The sequence below is a fragment of the Cinclus cinclus genome, chromosome 2 (genome assembly GCF_963662255.1).
Source record: "Cinclus cinclus chromosome 2, bCinCin1.1, whole genome shotgun sequence".
Taxonomy (NCBI): Eukaryota; Metazoa; Chordata; class Aves; order Passeriformes; family Cinclidae; genus Cinclus; species Cinclus cinclus.
The window spans coordinates 16,370,118-16,392,734 of record NC_085047.1 but is presented as its reverse complement, the minus strand read 5'-3'; the positions used below and the strand labels follow the sequence as shown (position 1 = coordinate 16,392,734).

General features: G+C 40.2%; 1 protein-coding gene across 5 annotated transcripts in view; it reads left to right on the top strand.

The window, feature by feature from the left end:
* The first annotated feature begins 2,984 nt into the window (after positions 1-2,984).
* BACH1 (BTB domain and CNC homolog 1) overlaps positions 2,985-22,617 on the top strand; it is a 33,059-nt gene continuing 13,426 nt past the window's right edge. The window contains exons 1-2 of one of the 5 annotated variants that reach the window (XM_062515388.1): positions 2,985-3,022; positions 21,061-21,358. In XM_062515388.1, the coding sequence (XP_062371372.1) occupies positions 21,119-21,358 (240 nt within the window). In that variant the 5' untranslated portion in view covers positions 2,985-3,022; positions 21,061-21,118. Of the gene's footprint in view, positions 3,023-9,473; positions 9,595-9,669; positions 10,071-21,060; positions 21,359-22,617 lie in introns of those variants that run through there. The other 4 variants (XM_062515387.1, XM_062515390.1, XM_062515389.1 and 1 more) reach the window with 4 other exon arrangements.

The following is a 22,617-nucleotide window of genomic DNA, read 5'->3' as shown; positions in this document are numbered from 1 at the left end:
GGGTCACTTGCTTTCCAACTAAGAGCCTTGAGGAACAGGCTCCCCAGAGCTGTGGTCATATGGCTAAGCCTGCCAGAGTTCAAGGAGCACTTGGACAACATTCCCAGGCACAGGATGGGATTCTTGGGGCTGCCCTGTGCAGAGTCGGGAGCTGGACTTCGAAGATCCTTTTGGATCGCTTCCCCCTAAGGATATTCTGTGATTCTATAATTCTATGATCATGCTTTTCCTTGGCAGAGACCTCCATCACAGGCTTTATCTGGTGAACATGCCGTCTTTCTTGATGGAGATAAATATATTCTTTATTATCATTCATCAGGGGATTTGTAGTACCAGTGGCATTGTGTCACCTTGCACACCAACTCATGACCTTCTGGTTGTCCATGTGTTCTGGTAAACCACAATTTCTGCAGCAGCAGCAGCAGACTGCTCTCCAATACACATTATTCTTCACACTACTCTTAAGATACATTGCAATTTAAGAAATGTCATGAAAATAATATGTGAATTTTATTTAAATATAATTTTATATTTTATACTGAAAATAACAAGATATGAGTTAAGAAGTTGCTTCCAATTGTTGATTTCTCTACTCTCACCAGCATCAGCAGTGTAAAAACTTGGCAGCAGTTAAATTCAAAAAACTGCACCACTTGTGATAATTGATAGTGTTATTTCAAAACCAGAAAGTACCTAGAAAATACAACTGATTCTTCAGTGGTTTTTTTCTGCTGCATCATTTCCACTGCAATTGGCAAATAACAAAAAACCCAAGCAGGCTGTTCATGTTCTGAGAAAAATAAGTTTTCCTTTGCCCTGTGCAACTGAGAACCTTTAAACCCAAATCTATAACACAATGTATATTTGAGAAGTTTCTAGAAAATGTTAAATGGTTATCGAAAGTATTTCTCACTTTATGCACTGGCAAGTATTGATATCAATGTCAGCCAACTTTATATTAATAGAAACATGTGAAGCTTAGTCATCAGGTCCTTACAAATACAACTGCTGGCAATATAAAAAGTTTAAAGTTTCTTGTTGGAAGAGCAGCTGCTAATACAAATCAACATGCCTGTGATGACACATGACCTCTCTCAGTCAAACAGGCAAGATTTGGACAATGAGACACAGAACGGGTAGAACCTCAAACTGTGTTTTATCTATAAATCACTTTACATTTCAGCTAATCTGAATGGATATTGATAGACAGGTTTAGAAGCCCCATATATGGCAAAGTTGCAAAAAAAGTGATTTTCCAAAGATGGTGAAATTGATCATTAATTATTGTTATTACACAAGAGCATTTTCCCAAACCTGGTTTTACAGAAAATATCCGTTACTCCTTGTTTTTTGAGATTAGCGTCTGGAAGTTTCCTTCTCATTCTGCTATATGGTTTCAGTTTGTTAAATCACATTGTGCCACCAATGAAACCACCGAGTGGTATTAAAATAGCACAGATCAGAACGACAGAGAAACATTTCTCTGACGTTTCCTGATATGCAACGGAACAGGGTATGTTTTGAATAGATTTTTAAAGGCTTGTTCACTCAGACCTTTAGTGGGGCAACTCTCTTACTTGTGTGCATGTGCTCTGTTAAATGTCTTAATCTTAGCAGAAAAGGGACTCAGCCCATACTATAATCCATTTTACTCTCTCTTTGAAGTATTTAACTCACAACCATAGAATTGTATAATTTTGCATAAATATTCCTTACATAGGCTATAAGTGCCAGTCCCAAAGCCTACATTTCCAGATGCAGAGGCAGTTGCTTTGCCTTCCCAAATGCTTCTGTTATATTTGTTATTTTACTTCAGAAACACTGTTGAAAATGCCCCTGTATTGTTCACCCTCATCCACACCTCATGATCTGTTAATAAGGCAGAAGTCGCCACTGTGTATTTACCTGCAATTTCTGCATGCATTTATTAAATTCAGAGAAAAACATCTAATTTTGATTCATCTAAGGCATGTGAGGGAGCACTCAGAGCTGAAGGCGTATGTCTTATCAGGTCCAAACCTTACTGTGCTCTGCCATGGCTGCAAGCAGAGATGTAAACAAGTTGACCCTAACTTGCAAAACTCCACCTGAACTCCAGAATCCCAAATATTCCAAGTCATTCTGAGGTGGAGGGACGTGAGAAGAAGTAGGTAATGTGCACAGGTACAACACACGGTGGAGAACATCATTGCCCCAGGGCATTTTGAGAGGTTAGTCAGCAGCAGATTGCTCTGCCATGCTCCTCCTCTGGATGCCCCAAGAGTAGCAGTGTGTTTGGCATAAGCAGGTAGAGAAGACTTCTCTGCAGGTCCTATAAATGGTCCCATCCTCTTAGAAAGGTTGTAAGGGCCCTTCCCTCCTGGGGAATCCACCCACCCACTGACAATAGTCTTACACAAAGCCTTACTACAACCAGCTACATAGTGGGACAGTCCTTGAGTCAATACAGCTGGAATTTGCTAGATAGATAAAAAGAGAAAAGAAATCTGGAGAAAAGAATCACAGTGGCACAGGAAATACTGAGAGAAAATTAATCTCCTAAGCAAAACAACAGTCAGGAATCACCTTACAAGAAACTCAAGTCTGTAGGTCTCCTTATCAGGAAGAAAGTGGGCAAAGAAGGACCCACAAAAACTGGATTCTCTCCCAGTCTTTTGGTAGTGTGGCAGCCCTTCAGTTCCTCTGCCATCCCTCCTTTTCCTCAACCTCCCAAACACATGCTGAGAAGTAAAGCAGCCACCTGGGAACTGGAAACCCTACGTGAGCTCTGCAAAGAAGAGATAGGGGCCAATTACAGGAAAGATACGAAATTTGCAAAGAAACTATCACCAATGTACTCACAGGCTTCTTTTCACCACTGCACTCAAGCCTAGCATATGTTTGATCTTTTTTGGATATCAAACCAGCCCCAAGGCATACCGTAACAGTAGGCTGCTGCACAAGTCCTGGATGTATTTTAGAAGCCTTCATTGACTTTTTCAGGTGTTTTTTTGCAGACTGTTTTGAAAAGGTCCCAGGATAGGTAAGTTCTGGTTGGAGAAGCACCCGGTCTCCAACAACACTCGAGACCTGCACTGTTATTAAGAGTGACATTTACATGTTTGTCTGGGAACAAAAAGCAAGCTTTAAAGTTGTTTGAATCATGCAAGAACACCACCAGAGATTTTTGCTGAGTAAATATGTGTTTCGCTAGAGGCATCTTGGCCTATTTCAGCCTTCTTTTAGTACTTCATCCCTGTTAAACAGAAGCTGAGGGAGGATCTTAGCAGGTAAAATACCAGAAAGGATGGTATAAAGATGATGGACATGGGCTCTTCTCAATGGCATCCAGTGACAGGCAACTGGCACAAACTGGAGCACAGGAGGCTCCATCTGAACATCAGGGAATTCCTTTCCACTGTAAAGGTGACCAAGCACTGGCACAGGTCTCTCAGAGAGGCTGTGGAGTCTCCATCCCTGCAGATACCAAAAAGGTTTATTTTTGATACCCAAAAGGTTTCTAAAAAAAGATCGTGATCCTCTTCCAGCCCTGGTACAAACAGACTCCCTAGGTGTGGATCCTGAGCTGTGCAAAGGAGAAAGAGGAAAAGTGCGAACAGTAAGAAAGTCTCTGATTATTGTGCGCTAAGATATACCTCATAAGACAAAAAAATTAGCTAGGAACCAAGTTATCAGGAAAAGACACTGTATAATCAGTTCCATCAGTTCTATAACAAGTTCCAGATTTGCAAGTGCACTTTCCAGTTGTCAGCTTGCTGTTTTCAGCAACTTTCATCTTCTGACAAGCACCAAACACTAGTTTGTGCATCATCCAACAATCTGGTTTTGAGAAGCTATCAGAGCCAGTACAGAGAATTGCAGGTTTATGTCTCTCTCTTTCTCTCTTCTTTCTCTTTTTTTTTTTCTTTTTGTTTTTAATTTTTATTTTTAACGTTCATGTTGATGGCAATATCTTCTTTTGTGTCTAATTTGCCCTAGGTTACTTTTTGCCGTGTATAGCAGTTTTGGTGACTTTCACAGAAGTAATCTGGAGATAAAATCAAAAGTAGAGTTAAAACTGGCCTCCTTTTCCCTTCAGTAGAGTTGTGTGCTTAAACCATGACTCATCATGACTTGCAGTCACACCCAGGCCCATGATGAGCTGACTGGCCAGTCTTGAGAACAGAAGGCAGTGCAGATAGACACAGCAGATGGGTGAAGGTTGGCTCCCTCCTCTTACTGGATCACCACAGTGACAAACAAACCAGCAATCACCCTGGTTTCTCAACTGAGGTTCAGCTTGGTAATGAGTCCCAGAAACTGAACAGCCTCTGTTGTGGGGCATTTTAATATGCAGCTCTAGACAATCACTTTTTCCTCTGTTACGACAAATGGGGAAATGTACAACCTCAGAAGAATAAATCACCTTTTCTGAAAGCTGTAACAGGAGAGTGACTGTGTCAAAGTCAAACTGTTTTCCTGGCAAGTCATTGTATGACCAATACATGAATAGCAGGTTACAATAAGAACCTTATGTTGTGAAATTAAAATTTAGTCAAGTGTTTGAATGTGTGGTACTCTTTCCTACTTTTGGCATGATTTCTAGCTTTAGCCAGGTGTTCAAATACATCATTCACTTTTGCAATCATTCTGTGTAGCACAAGCAAGGTGGGTGATCGTAAGGAAGAATTTATTTAAGCAAAAGAATAGCTTCATAAGGTACTTTTAAAAATTATGTTGTATCATACTCCAAAAGATGGGTTACTTTATGCCACAGTCAGACACCTCCAAAAGCAAATGCAATTTCATTGTGCTCTATTCTGGTCCTCATGTATTCACAGTAGCCTTCAGACAGCCTAGGTATAAGTCGTTCAGAAGCTTTCCACCAATAAATGTTAAAATATAATCTTTCTTCAGGCATTAGACTCAAAAAGAAAAGATACTTAATTTCTGTATTTTCTTTCAGAGTACTTGAACTGTTTCAGTCTGTTGCCTGAAAACCTAATCTTTTGAGTCATTTAACCAGTGTTTGTGTTGTTCATCAGTCTGTCTTGGTTGCGTCTGACCTCTGGGATGATTGCAATAAAAAACATTCAGTTTTTCTTTCTTTCCTTTCATCACTATGACTCAACATCCTTCTCCCCTCAAGGATATGACTACAGTTCATAGGGAATAGGTCCAAAGTTTCAACATTTCAAGTGTCTCACCCATAAATACTTTTGTCATTTAAGAAATCTCTGGGTACCTGTTTTTGCAGATAGACTGAACATTCCCTGTGTTATAATTTGGGGTGGGGAGGGTCAGCATTTTTCTAGAGGAGCAACAAACCAGTACTCCAGATAGCCCAGGTAATGAAGCACTAAGGAGCAGACTTGTGGGTTAAAGCAGTTCAGAGTGAAAGCAATAGCTAGATATGTGTGGGACTATTGCTCTACCAGAAATTAGCTCTCCTAAACTAAGCATATGCAGAGGGGTCATCCCAAATTGCTACTTCAGGAGACTCTCAACAGACTGTATTATAAATTAAAGAAAACAGATGGGTTCTTCCCACCCTAGTAGTTTGTTTTGTGGAGAGTTGACTCTTTTCCCCAGCATGACCCCCTTCACAGAGGACTACACATAGAAATGGTTGAGTCAGTTATGCATTTAGTCTGTGGTCCTGTGAATGCACATCCTCAGCCCCCTGAGCATCAGCTGCTTCATCAGATCTCCCTCCATCTTCCCAAACTCCTGGTGTTTCCATCAGTCCATGTGTGGATATGCATCTGGCTGAAAACTAAGAGCCTGTTGGTTTCAGTCTCAGTAGTTTTCTGCTGCAGGGATTTAATTCACCCAAAGCCCTCACAGGTGTGATCCCACAGCATTACTTGAGGCTGGAAACACTCACTGAGTGAGCCCTGCATGACATACTCTGGTTTTCCCACATGTACTTGCATTTCCTCACAGGGTTCAAGAGAGCTACTGTGTGAAAATGCCCGGTCTGGACAGCCTGGCTGCAGTAATTTCACTTCATCTCCTGAACACCTCTGGTCCTTTCCCAGATCAATCAGCTCAAGCATTGCTGTCTGACAAAATTATAGCCATTTACAGTGTTTACTCCAAGCTTCCAGGAAGGCAAATCCATTTTTCATCAATAAATCATTTTCCTTTTTAAAGTACCCTTATGAGGCTTTTTTAGCCGTCCTGCTGCAATTCTCATTCTTTGGTCTTTTTATACAGCTCCCCCAGCCTATCTAAGCAGACTTCTTTACTGCAGCCAGACACCTAGAAATTTGTTTCCCACCTTTTTGCCATTGTTTGCACATGGTTTATAACCCTTCTTATGGAATCAAAAGTAATTATCATTCTATTCAAGAGAAGAAATCTTTTTTTTTCCCATTGAAATCTTACTGCTAAATTTAAGGATGATGGTTTTAAAAATTACATCTGGGGGAAAAAAAAGTAATTAAAATTAAATCTGGAATTAAACCAGATTTAACCAAGATACTAATTTTCATTTTAAGATTTTATGTGAATCTGGACCATATTAGTTGTAGGTTTAAGAGACTCACCCTTACAAATGCATTTTAAAAAATAGTTTACTAGAATAGGTCTTACTTCTAGATGGAAAGCATTTTTTTTTTTTTTTTTTTTGTAAAGAGGGAATGCAAAAATATTTTCCTATGATTAACACCATGCTTTCCCAGGACGAACAAAAAGACTTTTGTAATCCAGAAACCACAAAAAATAAGCATGTGTGTTCCCAAGGATTAGAACAGTATTACAAACATGCAGCAGAAGACAGTATGGAAATAAATTCTAAAATAATGTATTCAAAGGCTTCAAAAACTATTTTAAAATAAGAGTCCATTTTTCAGTTCATACATATTGACACAGCCCCGAGGTTTCAATCACTTAGACACATACCACAGTAGCTCCTTGATAGCTCAATTTACAGTTAGAAAATGTTATCTAAATGTAGATTAGAAAACAGCTTTTGTGTTTGCAAGTTCACAGGAAGGAGTGGTTTGGCTTTTGTTTACGGGAATGTAAAATGGAGGAATCTTCCATATGATGCCTACAGAAGCCACGTTTGGTGTGGCCATATGTTCAACAGGATCATCAGCCACTGCCCTGCAAAACTATAAGATGGGCCTTCACCATCAATTTTTCCTAATGACTCCCCAGCACTTTTGCTGTGAAGGATTCTGGTGACAGCATCGCGCAGAACTATGTGGCCATGGGTTTAATCTGGGAGTTATGTCTCTGGCCTAACCCAGTTACACACAGTCCCACCACAAAAGGCATCTGCAAGAGGAGTTTCATCACACGTATCACAGACACCGGCCACAGAAAGGGAACAATTACCCCATGGAGATGCCTATCCAGTTCCATCAGCTACACAGGATCCTAGAGGAGTAGATTAGACTAGACAGCTAAATTTTAGATGGCTAAAGATAGGTGAGATGAATCTTACCTTTAGCCTTGGGATATGTCACAATTTACCTCTGGAGAATTTATTAGTCCATTTTCTATGGTAGGAAACCAGCTTCCCTATAGAAAGCACAAAAAGAGGGGACAAGGGCAGAAGAGAACACACTCAATATTAATGATGGCCTAAATATTCCACAGTATAGCCTGTGCCCTGTAGTCCAGACAACTGACCTGAAGATTAGAGCACTTTCATCTCTCTGGGCCAGCATCAATCCACAGAGCAGCCAGAGCTCAATGGATTGAGTTACAAACTGGTGGTAGCTGAGGCTGGAGCTTTTAGAGCACCAGAAACAGCACAGACAGCTACAGGCAGGCTTCACAAGGAATTAACAACATCTGATAGAACGGGACCGGAGACCCATTAGTGCCACCAATGTGTCAGAAAAATAAATATATTTCAAAAAAAAAAAAGGGACATTTTCCCTTGCTTTCTTCTGATGATAGTTATTATTTGTTATCATGCATGTTAATTTTGTGAACATTTATCACCAAAGTTTTTGTATTGCTTTAAATGCTTAAAACATTTATTATTCATCTGCAGGAAGATGGATGTCCTTGATTTTTAGCTTAGATTCCCAGATCTCCTTTTTACTGGTTTTACTTCTCCTTTTTAGGAAAAAAAATGGACTAGTTGTTCTTTTATTTTTCCTCTTCTAGTTGGGTCTAATTTCAATGTAGAAAGTACTTATGCAGTTCTTCAGTCTGACTATGAGTGAGAACCAAGCTGTTGCACTGTAACTTCACTCCCTATTGTGTGGGAAGTAAGAATTGCATCATCCCTAATATCCAGAACAGGAGATGAAGATCCCTTCTTGGTGGGTGTGGTCCAAGACTTTGTAGTCAATCTTTCAACCAAAGAAAGAGCTCCTTTTGTTTTGATTAATTTCTTCCCTCTTCTGTTTCCCTCTCTTCCCCACAAAAATCTTTGTGGAAGATTAAAAAAAACCCGAAAAACCTCAACTTTCAGTCTAGTAGTAGGTATTTTAAATCATATGCTTAAGCATTGTAAACATCTCATACTTCTGCAACTCAGTTTTTATCATCTAAAGAGTTATCTTTAAGCTCCCCTCTTCATGTGTGAGTACCAGGGGATTAGGAATTCCTGACACGTGTAAGAGTATGACAACTACAAGTCATAGAAAAAATTAAAAGCAGGCATAGGAACCCTGATACAGATACCTTTCAGTACTGTTAGTACCCAAATCTCAAGCCAAATGCTACTTTTTGGATATCATTACCTAACAGCTGTCCCTCAATTTAAATTCCAACAAATTGCTTACGTTATTTTGTAACGCAACTCTTCGTACAGGTGAATACATTTGACCAACTAATAAATAAAAATAATTAAATTCTGCCTTCTTAACAAGGTGAAAGGCCATTAGCAAACAGACATTGAAGGAAAAGCTATATTAGCCTCTACCAAAACTGAAGGCCTACTGTAAAAACAGTTGAAGAAAGTTACACGACACTTAAATACAGCATAAAATAGTATGTCAGCCCACGAGCCCACAAAACCAACCTCTCAAAGGTAGACTAAATTGTTAAACCGGGTTAAAATGCCTTAAAAATGAAATTCCCATTAGCACTCTTGGCAGCGCATCATCTGCTGCCATGAGCGTTTTATTCGGGAGCTTCTGGAGGAGGCTGCCTTCACCGGTGGAAGGGAAGGGAAGGGAAGGGAAGGGAAGGGAAGGGAAGGGAAGGGAAGGGAAGGGAAGGGAAGGGAAGGGAAGGGAAGGGAAGGGAAGGGAAGGGAAGGGAAGGGAAGGGAAGGGAAGGGAAGGGAAGGGAAGGGAAGGGAAGGGAAGGGAAGGGGACCTGGCTCTCTGCAGCCGCCCCGTGCGCCGGTGGGGCCGCGCATGCGCAGCGCGCGGCGGTGTGGGCGGCCGCGCGCCGGCGGCGAGCGCCGTGTCCAATGGGCGCGCGGGGCGTGCGCGGGGCGTGCGCGCGCGGGGAGTTGGGGGGGTGGGGGGGACGGGGTGGCGCGCGGGCGGTGCTGCGGGCAGTCACCTGACGGCGCGCGCCGCAGTCGGGCCGCAGCCGGAGCCGGGAGCGGCCGGGCCCGGTTGGCGAGAGGGGACGGCGTGTAGGCGGCGGTGGGGCTGCCCTCCTCTCCTTTCCTCTCCGGCGGTGGGCACCGAGGTAAAGCCGAACCGGCCGCTGGCGGGGGAGCGCGCGGTGTGGGGTTGTCGGCGGGGTGTGCGAAGGCAGCGCCGCCCGGGCGGAGGGCGCGGTGAGGCGGGGGTCGTGGCGCGTGTCAGCGATGCGGCCTGTCCGCCCCCCGCAGCGCGCGCTGCCTGGCGCGGCCCGGCCCGTGCAGGGTCTGGGGTCCCGCCCGCGGGGGCTCCGGGGCGGTGGCGGAGATTCCTCGTCAGCGCGGGGCACCGGCTGTGCCCGGGCAGTGCGGCGGTGCGGGTGTTGCCCCCGAGAGCAGCGGGTGTTCCCCCCGCTTCCCCCGAGAGCGCTCCTCGCTCGGTGCCTCCTCGCCCCCGGCTCGCACGCGTGCCCTTGTGCCCCGCTGACACAGGCGTGACTCCCCCCACGCCGCTGTCCCCGGGACTGTGCGAAAGGGCCGGTTCAGCCCCCTGGGAAGTCGGTGGGAATCCCGCTCCGCCGAGGTGAGACGTGCTGCTTGGATTTGTTGCCTTTTTTTTTTTGCGGGGGGGGGGGGGGGGGAGCTGGGGAAAGTCTGTTTTAGACTGTAAACAACGAAATACAATTCCTGTCCGTCCTGTTCTGTGCGGCGAGATCCTCGGCGTGTTTTGGAGCTTGGTGAAAATGTAGTAATCACAAAAGAACAGTTACCCATTTTAGCCTGGCAGTAATCCCAAAATCATCTGCAACTCGGTCTTCCAAATCCTTACTGAACTAAAAAAGGAGGGAGAAAGTGTGCTAGCAGTAAAGATAACTGTATGCATAGTAAATTTTGACAGACACGTTAATTTGAAGCACTTGAGGAAGGCAGTTTATCTGTGTGAAAAGCATCTGGCTTCAGTGATGGAATAATTGCAATTCAGAAGCACTGTAAATTAAGGTGATGTGGCACTCAGAATGCTCTAGCATATAGAGTCACCTCTTCAATCTCAAGTATTACACCACACGGCAAGAAAAGGAACGATAATATTCCTGTCAACTTGATGAGTCTGAATTAGGGCATCTAAGGTAGACCACAAAATACGATTTGCAATATGAGTTTAACTGTAAAGGTGACTTAAATAGTATGTATAATTACTCTTGGATTCCCTAACTCAAGTGAGTAAGCCTGTGTGTACCTTAGCAAGCAGTGAGGCCCAAAATAGGCAGGTTTGCAGAGAGAAATAGTTGTCACTGAAAACTGAATACCCACTGTGTTTTTCAGAAGGGCTCCCTTTGACATGGCTTAGTAGATCTGGAAAAAAAACTGAAATCCCTTAGTGTTTGAAATTGTTGAGAACTTCTAGGGTGTGTTTTCCAATTTAGTGTAAAAAAGAGCCTGCTCTTGTTGTCTGGGTTCATCTTATGACGTGAATGAAAGCATAATAAATGGGGTGTTGGGGAAGTTTGCTTCACTAGCACATTCCTGATTTTAACCAAAATGCTGAAGTACCAGCTTCCATCAGCTGTATCCTTGAGTTTGTGTGTATAAAATGTGGAAGATCTTAATGTGTTAAATGTTTAATGGCTTTTAATAGGTTCTAAAATTCTCATGCGAAGGATATTTTGAATGCTAATAAGCATTCAGCCTTCCAATTTTGATAATTAAAATGTTTCTATAAGCACTTCATGGGTTTTCTTTAACCATAGTCCTGTCTGTCTCCCTGCACTGGGCATGCTGGTGTGGGGGCAAGGAAGAGGGGTAGGTCAGTCAGAGGGTTCACTCTTGTGACTGAATGCTGACATTTTAATTGTCCTGTAGAATTCGACCACTGGGAGTTTCATGGGGAAGGTTTTGGGGAGTAGGAAAAAAAAACCTGTGGTATTCATAATGTGAGTCCTGTTTATATGTAGTCCTTAGTTAAACCAGAGGTAGTGTGTTAATTGATGCAGGTGTGGGTAGGAACAAAACATTGAGTGAGCCAAAATTAACTGCTGAACCAACCATTAAGTTGTGTAGATTCAGCCTAGTGTGACCACAGTGGGGATAATGTGTGAGGATCCACCTGCAGCTTTCCCTGGCCCCACCTGTAATTCAGAGGTAAGCAGTCTGGAGAGGGGACTAAAAGTGATGGAAAGGCTTACTTTGCTGTAACAAATCATGGGCTGCATCACAAGTCACTGTTTCCAGCAGTATGCAGTGCTTTCCTGTTAAGGCCCTCTTGAGGGTGGAAGAAAGTTTTGGTTCTTGCTAAGTATGAAGGGAAAATGTAGTGTTTGGTATAAATGTGAGTTAGAAGGTCGGAGTAAGGCTCAACTGGCCGATCAGTTACTGAAGCTTTAAAAAGGGGAAAGTGTGCTGTGAAGGGTAAATTGACTTTAGAATCATTGGCGAAATACAAATAAATTGAGTTTAATCATTAAACATACATTGGAGGGGGGAAGAGGTGTAGCCTAGGGTATCAGTAACTCAGTGTCTTTAAATGAGAGCCTGTCTCTTAAAGAATATTCAGTTAATCTTAAAAATTGTGTTGAGATACATTGTTTGTGAATGACTTTATTTGAACTGTCAACATGATGTTTGTAGGTGTCTGGATTCCAGTCTTGGCCCACTGACAAATACTTGGATAAGTAGCTATATGGCATTTGCTCACTCTGTTCATGCTACTTTTAAGGTCATCAAATCACAGAATCCTGGAGTGGTTTGTGTTGGAAGGGACCTTAAAGACCATCCATTTCCAGCCCCCTGCCATGAGCAGGGATACTTTACACTAGATCAGGTTCATCCAAGCCTGTCCAGCCTGGCTTTGAACACTTCCAGGCATGGGACAGCTGCAGCAGCAGAACCTGCGCTAGGGTGTGACCACCCTCAGAGGGGAGAATTTTTCTAATAGCTAAGTCTGCCTCCTGTCTATTTGAAACCATTCCTCCTTGCCCTGTCAGTCCAGACCCTTGTCCAAAGTCCCTCTCTAGCTCTTGGAGCCCCTTTAGGCACTGGCAGGGGCTCTAAGGTCTCCCTGGAGCCATCTCCAGGCTGAGCACCCCCAGCTCTCCCAGCCTGTCTCAGAGCAGAGGGGCTCCAGCCCTAAGAGCATCTTTGTGTTCTTCTCTAGATTCATTCCAGAAGATCCATGTCTTTCTGATGTTGGGGTCCCCAGAGCTGGAGATCAGTATTTTATGTGGTGCCATCCAAAAATGGTTATTTACAGGTCAGCTAGTATGATCATGTCTTTTGACATTATATGCCAGACAGGTAATAGTCTATAGTTTCAGGATGGGAAGACTGAGACAGTTTGATGTGATCTGGTGGAGACCTTTACTAGTGCTTCTATCTGAAGCCTGGTCTAGTGCACATATATTTTTAATTTTTTTTTTATTTTTATATAGGTATTGTTAGTTCTGATAAACATGTGCTGTTCTGTTTTCATAGAAATGTTTCTGAAGTTCTTTCTTATTTATGTCTAAAATATTTGCAGATTTCTTTCAGTTTCACATGCTGTGAAGAACAGGTGTGGAAACAAATCAAAGCTAAACAGATAATATCAGAAATGATATTCTAAATGCAATTTCCAACCAATATTTTTTTGACCTGGCAATATAGCTGTTTCAGAGTTCTTTCAGGCTGTTTCTTGTGTCCTTCTAAGCTAAAATACACTAAATGGTTAATTTAGTATCCATAATAAATAATTTGACATATATACTCGTGAATTGATTGTGCTAGTCAGTCAGACACAGTTATTCATGTGGTTTGTTTAATTGTAGCAAAGAGTAGAATATGTAGGTCTTCGTACAAAGGCGTTTGTCCTTTAAGTAAAGGCAGGAGCTGACAACAGATTTTTAGTTGTGCATGCTTTACTTCTCCTAAGTGAATATTTTATTGTCTAACCTAGTTCTTATGTAAAAAAAAATAGTCAGTTTTTAGTTTTATTTTCGGGGTGTTGTGTTTGTGGTTATTTTTGTTGTTGATAGGTGCTTTGGGGTTTTGTTTAAAGTTCTTTAGAAAGTCTCTGCATCGTTATCTTTCCAGAGTAATTATCTTTGAATACCAGCACAACTGAAGGGGCTGTAAGTGATGAAATTTTTCAGAGGAGTTTCTGAAATCCCTTCAGACTTACTTCGTTTTTTAGCAGTGAAACAAAACAAATCCTGTAACGTGATTTTTATTTCTGATCCAAAAATTAAACAATTAGTGTAGTCTAAAATAAAGGGAAACTGCAGAGTAGTTTGGGGTTTATTTGGCTTTGGTACTGGCTTTGTCATAGTGTCAGAGGAAAACTTTTCAAACTTGTGCTCTTTGGAGAGTGTCTACATTTGGTTACATGGTATGAATCTCTTTTTTCTTTTTGAAACCCTGGCTTCTGGAAGCTTGTGACTACTGATGTTCTCGGGATCCCTCGTGCTCTCCTTCCCATATCCCAGCTTCTCATATAGCTTGCAAATACTGAGAAGTATGTATTCAGTCTTAAAGCCTGGAAAACAAATTAAGACTCTTAGCACAGACTTAAGACTTGCCAGACTTCCCATGATTCTTTTTAACACTCGCTTGTGACTTGACAAGAGTCCAAATGCAGTGTTTAAAATTATGCTACAAAAAGACAAACTAGTAATTTTTAAAAATCTCATTTATGTAATTAAGATGTCAAGAATATAATCCAGGTGTTGGACTAATAAAGAAGACAGTTCAGAATTATGACTATTAATAACTGAAGATTCAATGTACTTTTTTCCTAAAGGAGAAAGCATTGTTCTTCGGCAGCAAAGCTTGGTTTTTGCTGTTTTTAATCACTTTCCTCTTTTGCAGTCTTTTTGACTATGAAGCAATGAACATGCACACTAAAATGCTTGTTCATTCTTTGTCAGCATAATGTGAATCAGCAGCTATTAACCACTGTAGGCATTCATCTGTAATATAACTATTTCCTTAAAAGGAGAGATAGCTGGGGGCAAGGACAGAGAAATAAAACTGTAGAAAAAAAGCCTTTGCAGTATGTTTTTAATGAGCTGTGTCTTATCTAAACTGTCTTGTTTTAGCAGTAGTAAGTGGTAGCTGTCCCTTTGGACTTCACGTTTGTGGATGACAGAATTTTTTTCATAGGCTAAAGGAAATGTAAATGTCAACCCTAAGGGAACTGACAGAATTACTGACCTGCTGGAACTTAACTCAATAGATCAGCATAATAAGAGTAACACCATGAGTTTGAGGCTATATTTTTGAGGGTCTATAATTGTACTTTTTCCAATTGTTGAGGAATTTGAAGTGTTCTAAGAATACAGATATGTTAGAAGCATGGTGCTAACTGAACAGACTCTTATTGTTTGCTAAGTGGTAAATGAATCTTGCTAGTTTTATCATTTTGGTGATCAAAACTGAATTTACATCTGGGTGCCCAAGTTCAAGCAGCTTAGAGAGCAGTGACAGCCAAGGTGTGTCCTGCCTGGGTTCTGCAGTTACCAAGGGGAGCTTTGTTCTCTCTTATTTCAGAACTTCACCTGTGTACAAGTGACAGTGTGATTGCTAGAGGGGATTGATAGCCAGTGTGGTATTGATGGATGCTTGTTCACTAAGGAAGAGGGTTTTGTTTGCATTTTTAGTAATTTGGGTAACCTTTACCTGGATCATGTATGGGAATTGTATAGTAGTGCACATCAGAAAAAAGCCAAACACATGCAGAATGAGTTGATTTGGATGGTGGGGCTGCATAACTGATATCCCAGTCTAGAAATAAAAGGTTAGCTCTTATTTATAGGATTATCTGAACTCAATTTATTCACTGATGGAAAATAGGAGGCTTTTTGCTCTTTAAAAGAAAGCACTGAACTCATGGGATGTAATTTTTGTAACTCAGGTGGCGTTGCTTGGCTCCTGCTAGAACTATGGCTTACAACAGAAGGACCACAGGTCCATATTAGCTAGTTTATTGCTCCAGTTGCTCTTAGGTGTGCTACAATTGATGGTAACAAGGTAGATTACTGTGTTTTATTTGGCAGTGAGTCTTTGAGACAATTGTTAGGTTTGGATTCTAGATTGAGTTAAATATGGGTGCCTTTGGATGACACCTCTCTTTGTCAATGTTCAGCTGGTGATAAGGAAATTCCTGGTGACAGAGGCACAGTGAGATCCTGCTGGATAGGAGTAGCTGCTCTGCAAGGCTTACTGGAGTGCCAGGTCCTCAGCTGTCCAGGAGGAGAGGGGGAAGGTCAAATGATGTATGTGTCAAAACCTTCTCCAGTCTACTCTGCTTTTCAGTCTGCATTTCTTGAATTTGAAAAACCTGTAGTTTTCAAACTACGGGGGGGGGGAAGATTTGGAAGGCGAACTTTGTGGGGGTGGATCTGCCTCTGGATTTGGTGTTCCCATTTTATCTTGGTGACCATTAGATACTGGAATTTCATTTTCCAAGTCCTTGGATTTAGCACAAAGAGTTAAGATTGTGAAATGTAATAAGCTGTTTTTCCTGAAAGTCTAAGTCTTCAAAGTAGTAAAGGTGTGGCTGTCATTGATTTCCATGGGTTTCTGTGCTCGGATTTAGTATTTTTAATGACACTTGAAACATTCAGACTCAGAATGCTCAAAAAGCATGCTGGTAAACATGTACACAAATGTGTGTGCTTTTGTCAGCCTCAGTGACAAACTTGATGCCTTTTAGCTTCCTTGAACTCTTCTAGGACATTTGTTTGTCCACAGGATGTTGATTGTACTCTTACATGTGGTGGTGCTGAGCTTTGTGTAAAAGTTTGCTGAAAGTTTGTCTACCTTGTGTGGGATGTTTGTGTGGATGAGAAGTACATTACATTATTAGGAATTCTACTCTGGTATTCTGTTCCTATTCTTGTACTCTACCTGCACTGGGTACATTCCTCAGCAATGTTACCTGTTTTGTTACTATTTTTCTTATGTAACTTAGCAACAGCAATTCCTTATAGCTTTAACTGGTTTCAGAAGTCATGATCCTCATCTTTGGAATATTTTTTTTTTTAAATATCAATGGAGGGATTTTATGGTTTACCTAAGGATCTGTACCAAGTGACTCTTTAAAGCAGAGGTTGTGGTGGGAGGAAGTAAAGGATTTTGTATCTACCTTTATTCTACAGTCAGCTAGTAAAGAGCAGTGGTTGTTACCAGTTGTAAGCCATCAGATGAGCAAACCTGCAGCCTAATTTTAAAGTGCCTTACACTCATTGTACCTCACTATTTCCTTCCTGTAATAATATAATGAATGACTTTGAATGCATGAGAAAAATGAGCTGTGGATGAGATATGTATTTTACAATGAGTCCTGATAAGCATCTTGCTTTGGTCTCTATACTGTGTACTTAAACAAACATGTATTCCTTTTTTAAATGTGGTAGCAGTACTGATTTTCATTAAGATAAGTATTTATATGTTCTTCGGAAATAAATATGTGTGTATATATACACAGTCATTTGGATGTAGAAATGTCTAAATTCGCTGAAGATACGGTAGTTTTGCAGGTAACCACTGGGCATAATTTTCATAATTGCATACTAGTAGGGAGAAAAAAATGGAGTTACTTCTCTGTGGTAAAGCAGAATAAAGTTTTATAGCTGGTACTTAGGAGGAAATACTTCTGTCCTTTGTAAAACATTATTTATCTCAAGATCACTGATAAAGAATGAAAACTTTGTAGTAGCAGGCTTGGTTTTGTTCTCAAAGCAGAACTTGGCTGATTGTGCTTCAAGTGTTTATGTAGGTTTTATATTAGCAAGTGTGTATGCTTATGTTCATGTTTTTTTTTTAATTTTCAGTCTTGAGAGTGAGAGGTTACTAGGTGTGCAGGGTTTCAGATGAGAGGGATTTTAGAAATGCTATCAGTACTACTTTTCCTCCATGAGCTGAGGATTTGTACTAAGTTGAGCTTTCATGTTGTTACTTCTTTAATCCTTCCATCTTGTATTGTAAGAACTGTTTAAGTTTTGGAAGATCTTTTTATACCCTCCATATTTTTTATTGTAATATCTGTTATATAAATAACTTAAATAATACTCTTGCATGGGTTTTTTTTCTTAGTATCTTCTGCATTCAGTCACATGGTTGTTGGCACCTCCTTTGTGAGCAGTGATTTCGACATAGTCATCTGCTCATGGAATACTTTTCCGAGTTATCTGTGCTTGCTTTTAGTTTTCATTACTTGAAGGTTACTTTTAAAATACAAATATCGTTATAGGAGTTTTAGGCTGCTTTCCAAGGATACAATTTGTTATTGTTGTTTGTAGTATCAGTTTTCCTTTTTAATACCTGGTTACTGATGTTAATAATGTTAATGAGAGTAGAAAAAGGAACCTGATAAATAATACTTGTAGAAAATTAAATAATGTAAAATGGACAGAAAAGCCTAGAAGGCCTATCCTTATGATGGTTGCAGCACAAACTTCTAAGTTTAATTGAATTGTTTTCTCTACTTCATACCTTTTCCCCTCTCTGTCCACCCATTCATAAATAAAACTAATTTTAAGAATTGAGTGCTCTAGAAGAACAGTTATGGTAGAAGAGAAATTAAACAGTTTACAGAAGAGATGTACTTTTTCTCTTTGCTGTGACAGTAAACATTCTTGTTGTGGATGTGTGTACAGCAGATCTAGTTACAGAGAAGTTATTTTGTACTCACACTGCTGGGGAAAATCTGGTTGGCTGTCGTGACAGATACTATCATAAATGTGGTACTGTGCCCTTATTACTGAACTGGAAAACAGAATTCAGACATTGACAAGTTTGATCTCTGTTAGTTCTTAAGTGTAACATCTTCTTACAGTGGTTGTAATTTCTTTGGTTTTGTTTTCACAAACATTTTCAGTTTTCTGGTGCTTTACCTTTGGATTTCTTTTTATTGTATCTGACAGTACCTAAATTTTACAAAGATTGAGATGAATTTAGTGCTTGAGTGTAGTGTAGAGGTGGTGTTTTCTGCTTTTGTGGGGGGTTTTTTAAAGGTTCTCTTAAAGTTTGAAATGCTTATTAAATGCTGTATTTTATATTATGGATACCTCAAAATCTTGCCATCCTGTTTAAATATAGGGGGAACATAACCTGACTGATGAAGTCCTCACAATTAGGATGTACAACATTCTGTAAGAGTAAAGTGTTAAATTGAGTTATGCTCAAACTACGTATTTCATTCACCTCTCAAGAAACAGAAGGTAGTGTTTCAGTGTTGAAAGCTATTTTTTTTATTTTTTTTTTTGGGAAGCTCTCTCTTAAGTGCTCCAAGTAGTCCGCAAGCTGTTTTGAAAGGATAGTGTGTGCCTCACAGGGATAAGTGAGAAGGGTTAACTCTTCTCTGCATTCATTTGTCTGTATCTATAAAAATAAACTGGTGTTCATTTTAGCCTTCTGTGCTATGCAAGTATAATGAATGGAACTGGGTATTGGAATAGATTATTTCATCAGGAGAAGCCCAAAAGCACCATATATGATGTGTGTTGTCTGTCTGAAGGTTCTTTCTTCAAAGAAGATAGAAATAAAGAACACTTTAAGGCTTGTGTTTAACTATAGTCTCCCTCATGAGTTTTGCCTGAGTGTTCACCCAGAATATGTCCTCATCTATAATACTTCCCTGCGCCCCCTAACACTGCGGATTTAGTCTTCAATTTTTCTCTTTAGTCCTTTGTTCCTTTTTGGTGTTTTGGGGTTTTTTTTTACCTTGTAACAAATACAGAGTTATACTTTGTGTGCTGTAAGATGTGAGCAATATGATAAGTTAGGCTATAGAGCAATCCAGTTAGGAATATATAATTTATATTGCACGTTACTTGTCATAAGCTCTTCAAAAAGTAGAATTTCATGAAAAGCTGTTCCATGAGGAATTTTGTTCACATGTAAATTGACTGAAAATCAAATATTTCCTAAGTTAATGAGTCTGTAGTCTTGTTATTAGGTATATGAAAACATTTAAACTGTCTCCTTCCAAAAATAAGCCCTTTAGGATAAACAGCGCATGGTATATAGCAATTTTCTCTACCACTTCTTAGAGGAGAAAACTCTTGTTTGTGGAACTTTTGGGATTTTCCCCTCAAAACTTTTGTTTTCACCATACATTTGTACATTTTGTTACTGAAGTTGAGCATACAGTGTTCCATAAGGGTGTGGGAAGGTCAGGTAATGCTGATGTGCTGTGCACTTCACTGGGGTGCAGACTAGTACTGTGCTGCTATTGCCACTGGAAATGGGGATCTTTTTCTTCCCTCTTTCTGTTCAGAAGTTCACTCAAAATGCCTGTGTGCCATGAAAATAGCTTGAGCAGTGAGTAACCAGGAGCACAGCTGGCAGCGTGGTTGCTTCTTTTCCACGGTGTGTTTAAATGTGGCCATGTCCTCTGCGCACCCAAGGTTGTGAAAGTTTCCCCACATCTGAAACCTGAGGATGTGCACTGGCTACACTTTTATTATTGTTGGGAGCTGGCAGATGGCAACAACCTCTGTTGAGCAATAGAAGGATGAGGTAGTCCCATGTCAGCTGAAGTGAGTCTCCACAGCTGTGCTCAATTACAGGAACTCTGGGGTCAAGTGTAATCTGAATGCTTGGTTTGTTAAGGTATAACGTGTCCTAGTCATACCATGTTTTCATTGCAGGATAGTTCCAAATCTGACTTAAGTGGTTTCTTGATTGAGCAAGGGCACTTCTTAATAATAGTTTTTCTTCCTTTTAATTTGGAAGAAGGTTCAATTGAAAGTGAAATACAGTGTAAAGATCAGACTTGGAAATACTTTCAAACTTTGTACTCTCTAGCAGAGCTGCCTTCTCCCTAGTATTTTTTTTCTGCAAATTTAGGAATCTTCAGAACCATTATGAGTTATATGTTTCAAGGTTTTAAATACTGTATACCTTTAACTGTTGTTTATTATCCAATGAATACTTTTCTTTGAGAATTTTGTCAGAAAGATGGTTTTCCATTGCCAGGTGATCTGAATCATAATGATCCATGTAACAAGTGTGACAAATCAATTAGTCATGAACAGAAAAGGGGAGAAAAATTTGCATTAAGTCAGGTAGGGAATTAAAATTTAAGAATGAAACCTACTAGAGAGAAAATTGATATTTTACCAGTGCTTGATTGGTTTAGCAGACAAAATACTTTTGAAAGAAGATAGAACACATATTTTAGTCTGCACTAGGTGAATCAGTAAACAGAAGTAGCTCACATAGTATTTTGGTGAATTTTAGTGTAATGAATCTGTTTTATTTCTCTACATTTTCTTAGTGTTGAAGTTAGAATATACCAGTTACTAAGAGTGAAAGCCTAGATAATTTCTAGGTGTTACAGTAAATTTATTTCCCTGAATCACTTGACAAGGAAAGAACTGTTCTTTTGCTGAAGTCCATTTTGTGGTCTGAGACTACAAAAGCAGTGTTAAGATGTACATATCAAGGTTTGGGTACTTTGTTCACAAGCGTGTATTCATTTGAAGAAGAATTAGGCCAAGGCAGTGCATGTTTAACATGCTCGTGTTTCAGTACCAATAGATTCCTGTTGGACATGACTTTCACCAGGTACTGTTGTTGTTTCTTTGCTCCCCGAGGTCTGAAGCACAGAAGCATGCTTTCCACTGAGCCTCACACTACCAGCTGTGATACAGAATGTCTCTAAGTGAGAACAACAGTGTGGTGTTTGCCTATGAATCTTCAGTGCACAGTACCAATGTACTCCTCAGCCTTGATGACCAGCGAAAGCAAGATATCCTTTGTGATGTTACAATTCTAGTGGAAGATCAGCGATTTCGGGCTCACAAAGCTGTGCTTGCAGCTTGCAGCAGTTACTTCCTTTCAAGAATTGTGGGTCAGGTGGACGCTGATCTTATCATCACTTTACCGGAAGAGGTGAGTGTCACTCCCTTCTGCATTTTACCTGCCAGTGCTTCTAGCCTGCTTTGTTCAGTTCTCCTTTATGGTAGGCTGGGGTTTAACTGACAGGGGATTTAAGAGCTGAAAGAGACCAGCCTACAATCTGGGATACCAAAAATATTTTTTGAATTCGAGTACTTCATATATATCTTGTAAAGGCTAAGTACTGTCGTCTTGGTCTAGGGTCTGTTGGTTTCTTGCAAGGGTTTTTATTCTTTGACTTTCATCCCAAATAAAAATTAAATAAATGACTACTGCAGGAGTTGCTTTTCTAGATCAGTCACACTAACAGTCTTTTTAGGGCTTTTTTCTTGTTTGAGCATAGCTAGTTAGAAATGAGTAAGAGAAAGTGAAAGGAGTGGAGTGTTTGTCCCCTCTTGATCCTTGCAGTTCTTGCAGTATTTGTTTCTCCCTTAAACAGCAAGAAGGCACAGTTTTAAAATACCACTGTATTTTTTTCTTTCAGTTTCATGTATGAATGCTACTTATTTGTAAAGCCATTTTAATGTTTTGTTATCTACGCTAAGTCTGAAGACATCTTGACAGCTCACGGAAAAACTCTTTTACATTCTACTTCCCCACATTATAAAGGATGAATTAATGTGGTGGTGTAATTTCCAGAGCATATTTCAAATACTATTTTAAGAATTCTTTAGGTAGGTCATAAGAGTTTACAATTTTAAAGAACTAGTCTCTGTGCAGATCTCATCAACTTCCTTTCATGTGTAGTGTTCTTTAAAAAGACCATACCAAACAACTACTAAGAAAAACAAAGTAAACTAACCTTCAACTGATTCTTAAATTGAATTGCATGAATAATTCATTATTTTTGCTGGCAGAAGGATTCAGTGTAATTAATGCATTGATATAGTGCTTTATTTAGCCTAAAATACTGTTCATTTCAGTAAAGATGGGGAGCAGAGTGTGAACTTGAATTTAAGTATTAATAGTGGACATAAATACTTATTTAATAGCGGACATAAATGCTGCTTTATTTATTTGCAGAGAAAAGGCTGAAGGAAGTGTTATGTAGTTGGTAATTGTGGGATTTTTGTGGCTTTCTACTTGGTTCCTTAGACATTTTTTTCAAGTGCAGAAGGTCTTGTGCAGTTTCTCATGATACAGTTTTTGTTTCTCTGTGGATTCCCTGATAGGCAGCTGTTGTGAAAACATAAATGTTCAGTTAAAATCACTTGCTCTAAAGGGGCTTTAAACTGAGAATTCTGTTTGGTGTA